This window comes from Hipposideros armiger, unplaced genomic scaffold (assembly GCF_001890085.2).
Source record: "Hipposideros armiger isolate ML-2016 unplaced genomic scaffold, ASM189008v1 scaffold_26, whole genome shotgun sequence".
Taxonomy (NCBI): domain Eukaryota; kingdom Metazoa; phylum Chordata; class Mammalia; order Chiroptera; family Hipposideridae; genus Hipposideros; species Hipposideros armiger.
The window spans coordinates 5,324,228-5,330,716 of NW_017731376.1; the positions used below are offsets into that span (position 1 = coordinate 5,324,228).

Here is a 6,489-nt window from a genome sequence, read left to right on the forward strand (position 1 = left end):
ATGGTCTTAGGCGACCCCTGTGAAAGGGTCGTTCGACCTCCAAAGGGGTCACGACCCACAGGTTGAGAACCACTGCTCTAGGTGGTGCCTGCATCATCTCTCTGCATTCTGGAAAGACTTAATGACAGCTGTATTTCAAATGAGCTAGGGAAGCAGGCTGGGGGCTGAGGTGGTGCTTAAACTTATCAATCACAGATAGCTCAGTCTCTTCTGGTTTAACCATTCTGTTTCAAATTAAAACGGTCTCTTCAATAAATGCTCAATCATTCAAAGACTTTTCCTCTCCCTTTTCCTTTCTCAAATGGATTCTGTGTGAGCAGGAGTTAATGGGACTTCATGGCAGCAAGGAAAGAGTCAATCTCAGAACTGTATGCAATGGTCCTTGGAGTGTCCTGTGCATTCTCATTGGCCTTGTTACCAGAGATCGAAAGGGTCCTTGGTAAATGTCTCTGGAAGGAATTTCAGGGTGTACCAAAATATTAATATATGCAAACAAAGCCAAGCAAGCCAAGGATTTATAAGAAGGAAGAAAATATTACAGTATTCTCTCAAGATGGCGTGAAAGTGGACAGGCCCAGGAAAAAAACCAACTGCACTGAAGAACAAAGAAATTTAGGATTATGTTTGAATGAGAACAAGAAATACTCAAGGGTAGCATCATGGCAGGTGTTCCCAGGGCATTCCCAGAACAGGTATTAGCTTTTGATGACCACTCCTTTCTGTCAGGAGGTAGGATTCCCTTGTAGGAACTGTCAGAGCAACACAGAGGGTGAAGGTTTCTCCCTGCCTGTGATGCTAATGATGTTAAAAATCCATTACAAATAGCTGTAGCTGCACCTTTCTCAGGAATGATCTCATCTCCTCTTTTCTTTGTTTCTCCTCACTTCCTCCTTCTCTCCCTCCCCCCCCCCTACTCCCCCTCTAGGTGGTAGCTGTGTGAAGGTAACAGCCTCAGGGTAAGCTTTGTTATCTTATTCAACTTTGGGTCTGGGGAAAAATTAGACCAGTTGTGGAAAATAAAGGCACATTTTTTCCTTCCATCTGAGTAATACTTTATTAACTTTTGTACCTACCTACACAAAAATGCTATAGCTTGTATATATAAAGGGAAATAAAGCCTTAGTCATAGGCTGTTGAGGCCAGAGACTTGGATTTACCTACTTGCAAGGAAACTCAGAGCTAAATTTATTTGTAACTGGTTATTGAATAGCACTTTTCTGGTTGTGTTAGAATTTTGGTGAATGCCTCAAAGCTGACAAAAGACACATTTTAGACAGAAATATTAGATACAGCCAGGCTGAACTTACTAAAAACATAGCAAAAAAGAGATCAGTAACTATCAACCCATATTACCCATCTCCAGAAGATTAAAATCAAAAGAGTGATAGGGAGTCATTGAGAAGAGGTTGTAGGGGCTGGCTGGATGGCTCAGTTGGGTACAGTGTGTGCTCTCAACAACAAGGTTGCGGGTTAGATTCCCACATGGGATGGTGGGCTACGCCCCCACCCCCCACCCCCGCAACTAGATTGAAAGCGGGGACTGGACTTGGAGTTGAGCTTGTGCCATCCAAAACTAAGATTGAAGGACAACAACTTGACTTGCAGCTGATGAGTCCTAGAAAAACACAATGTTCCCCTCCCCCAATTCCCCAACACTGTCCCCTTCCCCAATTCCCCAATAAAATCTTTAAAAAAAACAAAAAGAATAAGAAGAGGTTGTAGACCTAAGGGGAGATTGCTTTGGATTTCTCCTAAAGGTAAACAAGACGTGCTTGAAGCATAGTAGAATAGTAGTCTGGCAGCCCACTCCCAGTTTGAAAGNTGACTCTGGGTGGTGAACACACACTGTGATATATAGATGATGTATTACAATATTGTACACCTGAAATCTATGTAACTTTGCTAACAATTGTCACCCCAATAAACTTTAATTTTAAAAAAAGACATTTCTCAGAAGTATAACAGCCTCAACAAGAACATTCTCCTTGTTTCTGAAAACTGACATTGTTATGCAATACCCTAATAAGCATTTGCTCAAGTCACTGTGCAATGTGACCAAATCTGCAGTCATGTGTGCGTGCGTTTGTGCACATGTGTATATTTTTGTAAAGACTTTAGTCCAGTGTTGCTTGAAATTCCCTCAGAGCCACAGCTGGCCCCTCTCCTCTGCCTGTTTCACAAATCTGATTTCCTAATGTCACAGATACCTGCTGCTCTCTAGCTGTCTGCTTTTGCTGAGCTGACAGAGACCCGTCCACTCCTTGCTGATCCTCCACAGGCCTGAGGAAACTTCCTGTTATGTTTGGTGAGCGAGAATGGATGGTAAGAAGCTGGCCTTTCCCTTTCCACTGAAAGCAGAAGTGATTCTTACCAGATGTCCAACTTTGTCATGGGTCCAACTGTATGGTCCTAACTTGTTTTTTTGTAATGACAGGTAATGCTAGACAGTGGGATTAATTATAGAATGGTTGTTTAACTCATACATTCCATTCCATTCTTTACAGAACCTCAGTTAAGTGGGAAGTCTTGGAAATATGCTATCCTGGCAGCCTGAATTATCTAGTGAACCAGACACCCTCTTTTGGTACCAACTTTTGTTTATATTAAGAAATAGAGTGAAGAAATAAAATGCTGGCACTATAGTCACGCTGCTACATTACTGAAATCAAGTAGGTTGAGGTATGAGGAAACAATTCTATTTTTGTTTCAACTAGCCTGGGAACTTTGAACTTTTCTTCCTTGGAACACTTCTGGGTTTTTCAACTGTTTCGGTTTCCAAACTGTAACACCCTTAAATAAATCTTTATAATTTATTTCTAGCCAAAGTCTCCAGACTCTTTTTTGAGTTTATTTGACAATATCATTCTAAAATTATTCTAAATGCCCTTTATTTATTTATTTTTAATTATTTTTTATTGTGAAGGAAAATTGATTTTGTAATTTGTTCTGTAGGATCTCAGTGTTATTTATTATTCTAGAATCTAAAATTAAAACCTCTAATAATACTAAATGTTGGTTTGAATGTGGAGACACAAGATGCAATTTCCCCCAGGTGGGGCTGTATATATATGTATATATATCAACTTCGAAACTTTCCTTGAAAGTTGATTTTTTATAAAAACACAAAAACAAACCTTGGACGTAAGCTCATTTTATTTAAATCTCATCCAGCTAAGATAATGCTCCAAAATTGCTTGATAATGATAGTTTCAATTATTTTGGAAAGTATGGTGATAATAGAAAACAAGCAAAGTTCAATAACTTTCCATGCTGGTGACAATTTCACATTCAAGTTGCAAACTCTTACAGATAAATGTTACTTTAGGAACAGTTTTCTTCACATCAAAATTTTCATAAGCTGCTTGCTCATATGAATTTAGAATTGCGATTACTGTTTTAGTCTGTAGTCTATGGAAACCTGCTTGCTGACTCACATGCTTTGCAGTAGCCTTTGAAACGGAAATTCACAAGTAAAAGTAATTCCAGGAAGGTCCAACAGATGGCACAAAACTGTTTCTATGGTATTGCTTTACCTAAGCTCAGGACTTGCATTTTGTCAAGCGCTTATTTTTCTTCATTTAGAAGTTATTTTCTCTTCTTCTGAGGAAGAAATCTTGGTAAGTAAGCAGGCTTTTGTGGCTTTTTCAAATTGTGGTATAATTACTTCAAACAAGCAAGATTGTACAGGAAATAGGTAATGTTTCTTTGATACTTTTGCAAGATGATTTTCAGTGATTTTGGGGGGGTTTTTTTAGATGTTGCAAGTGTCCTTTTAAATATACAAAAAAGCTACAGATGTGGCCATCTTGAAAAGATATAAAAATAACTAGCATTTATAGTCATACTTAAGGGAAAAAAACTAACCGATGATATTTATTTCTTCTGCTTTCGTCTACATTTTCTCTGTTCACCTTTCTCTCGTTTCTTGTTTTCAGTAATACTTATACCTATCACATATTACCTATCTTTGTAGTAGACATGAGTGTTTTATCTCTCCTGACACTTGGTTCTATAATTGATTATTTGTATCTGTCACTAATTTATAAGCATTTTGAAAGCAAGGATTATGCCAGTGCTAGTTGTATTTCTATCCCCAGCACGTAACACCCAGCAAAGTCCTGGCGCATGGTACACTCTGAATAAACACTTATTAAATGGAGGAAGTGGCAGGGAATAACCTGGACTTGCTTTTCTCTGGGTTCCTACCTAACCTTTAACAAATAAAACAATGCTTCTCTTGCATATTGTTGACTTAGTTATGGAATCACACTTACCTCACTTAATGTTTTTCTGATCTTTCCTTTCTGGTAGTTTTAATTTTCATAGATCCTATTGACCATGGCTTTACACTTGAAATAGAGCTTCTTCCATCTGTCTTTTTTCCTCCTCTTTTCATTTGATGCATAAAAAGAAAAAGAAAAAGAACTTTTACCTTTTATCGTTTTTTACTTCCTTTAAAAAGAAGTTGTGAACTCTCTGATCTTCCACTCTCATCTCCCTTTTTTCCTCTCCTTTATTTTTTCTTAAATATAAAAACTCCTGGCTGGTTTGTTGAGTGTATACACTAGGAACTGCTTGAGATGTAAATGCTCCCAGAGGAATATTTGTGTTTTAGGTGCAGGGTGCTATAAGGACAGCTGATCAANTCAACACACCCTACATTCTTGCCCCACTAGATTTTCCATCAGCCCAGCCCACACAGCTGGTAAATCTTCGCACAGCCCTGCCTTCGCTTATGCTGAGTCCTCTGCCCAGGCTGCCCTGTCTCCAATCGCCTGGCAAACTCCTATTTGTTTCTCAATACCTCATGTCATTTTTTACTCTGAAATTTTCCTTAATTTGCTCTCACTCCTTCCAAAGAATTAATTGCTCCCTCTTCTATGGTTTGCAATACTGTTTGTGACATTTCTATTGCATTTATAAGGATTACGTATTTGTTTCTATCTCATTCTCTCTTCCAGCACGTTAATCAACAAGCACCTAGCTTGATTTATTATCCTCAAATGTTTACTGAACTGAATTATATTGTTTGGTGTTGATTAAAGAGACACAATGTTTGAGAAAAGCCGGTCTTACAAATACATGGTTACTTATAGGACTGAATCCCTGAGATTCAGGAAGATCCCCTCCCACCTTCCAATTCCTACTCCACCGGCTCACTTGGGCCTCAAATTCCACCCTGAAAAGTTCATACCTTTGCTTAAAGCGTACAATGTAAATGGTGGATCAGATTCTTTCCTGAGCTCAGACTTTGATGGAGGAAAGGAAAGAGAGAGCATGGATGATTATAAGTGAGGCAGGAAAGAGTCACCAGGAAGAAAAGACCGCAGAAAGAGGCCTCTGAGAAGAAAGCCTGTCTCATCCTCAGTGTCCTCAGGTTGGCTGAGATCTTCTGGAGTTCAAGAACCATTGATTTTAAAAGCCACTTGCTTGTATCCCTCAAGATGTTTAGGATGGTAACTGATGGTATCAGTAGGACATGTTAGATCCCTCACAGCCTATACAGAGATGTCTTCCTACTCTAGGAAAAGACAATTAAGTTCAGGTGCCTGATCTGAGAGGGCTGGAAATACTCACCAGATTCCAGAGGAAGACAAGAGAAGATTGGGTGGGTGGGGCTGAGGTAGGGAGTAGGACTCATGGGGCGCGGGAAGATGTTTAAATCGAGGTGATGCCAGCTTCGGGTGTTGGCTGGGGTGGAAGAGCAGGCAGGACGTGGGTGTGCAGGGCGAGGGGTGATGAGCTTGGGGGAGGGGGGAGGTCAAGGCCTGCGCTTGGTTTTCTGAAGCCAAGGAGAGGAGAACCCCAGGACGGTGGCCTCTCCCTATGGGGACCCGCTCCCTCTTTGCCTCTGCCTGGCTGCCCGGACCCTGCAGCCTGCCTCTGACTTGGGCCTGGGACGCTGGGGAAACTTTTTCAGACTTTCTTGGTGCCGGGACTGGATACTTCGGGAGCTCAAGGCAGGCTCCGCAGAGACTCCCCCCGGCCGAGGGTGCAGACCCGGCGTGCGGGCGTGTGGGTGTGTGCATGAGCGTGGACCCGGAGCGACACACACTCACACACACACACTCACACGCCCGCACCCACGCAGGGCCCTCGGCCGCGCCGCCCGCGCCTCCCCCGGACCTTCACCCCAAGCCCGGTCCTGCCGGGTCCAGCGCCCGGTGCCGAATTCCTGCTAAAGGCTCCTCGCTAACGCCGCAGGCAGGAATCGGGGGGCTAGGACAAGGAGAGACGGTGGGGTCTCCCCACCACCCGTCTGTCCCCGCCCGCCCGGGGAAGGGGACGAGGAAAGGGTGCCCGGGGTTCTTACCGCTCGGGCGGTCGTGTGCGCGCGGGAGAGCCTGGTGGGTCCCGCCCCGCCACGTCTGCAGGGCCGGCGGGGACGCGGCCAGAGGGCGGGCCTGGAGGGGGGACACTAGGCCCAGCTGCCCCGCCCCGCGGCCCGCCCGAGGTTCGGCCCCGCCCCGCGTGCGCTGGGCTCCAGCC

The 6,489-nt window shown here is 43.2% G+C and overlaps 2 protein-coding genes across 5 annotated transcripts in view; both read left to right on the forward strand.

Moving 5' to 3' along the window:
- Positions 1–960, forward strand: part of TLR6 (toll like receptor 6) — a 4,058-nt gene extending 3,098 nt beyond the window's left edge. The window contains exon 2 of the mRNA XM_019635997.1: positions 926–960. Coding sequence (XP_019491542.1) covers positions 926–960 — 35 coding nt within the window. The remainder of the gene's footprint in view (positions 1–925) is intronic.
- Positions 961–2,170: 1,210 nt separating this feature from the next.
- Positions 2,171–6,489, forward strand: part of LOC109379481 (toll-like receptor 1) — a 28,657-nt gene continuing 24,338 nt past the window's right edge. For 3 of the 4 annotated variants that reach the window (XM_019636073.1, XM_019636071.1, XM_019636072.1), the window contains exon 1: positions 3,436–3,617. The gene's annotated coding sequence lies outside the window, so the exon portion shown is untranslated. Of the gene's footprint in view, positions 2,323–3,435; positions 3,618–6,489 lie in introns of those variants that run through there. The other variant, XM_019636074.1, reaches the window with a different exon arrangement.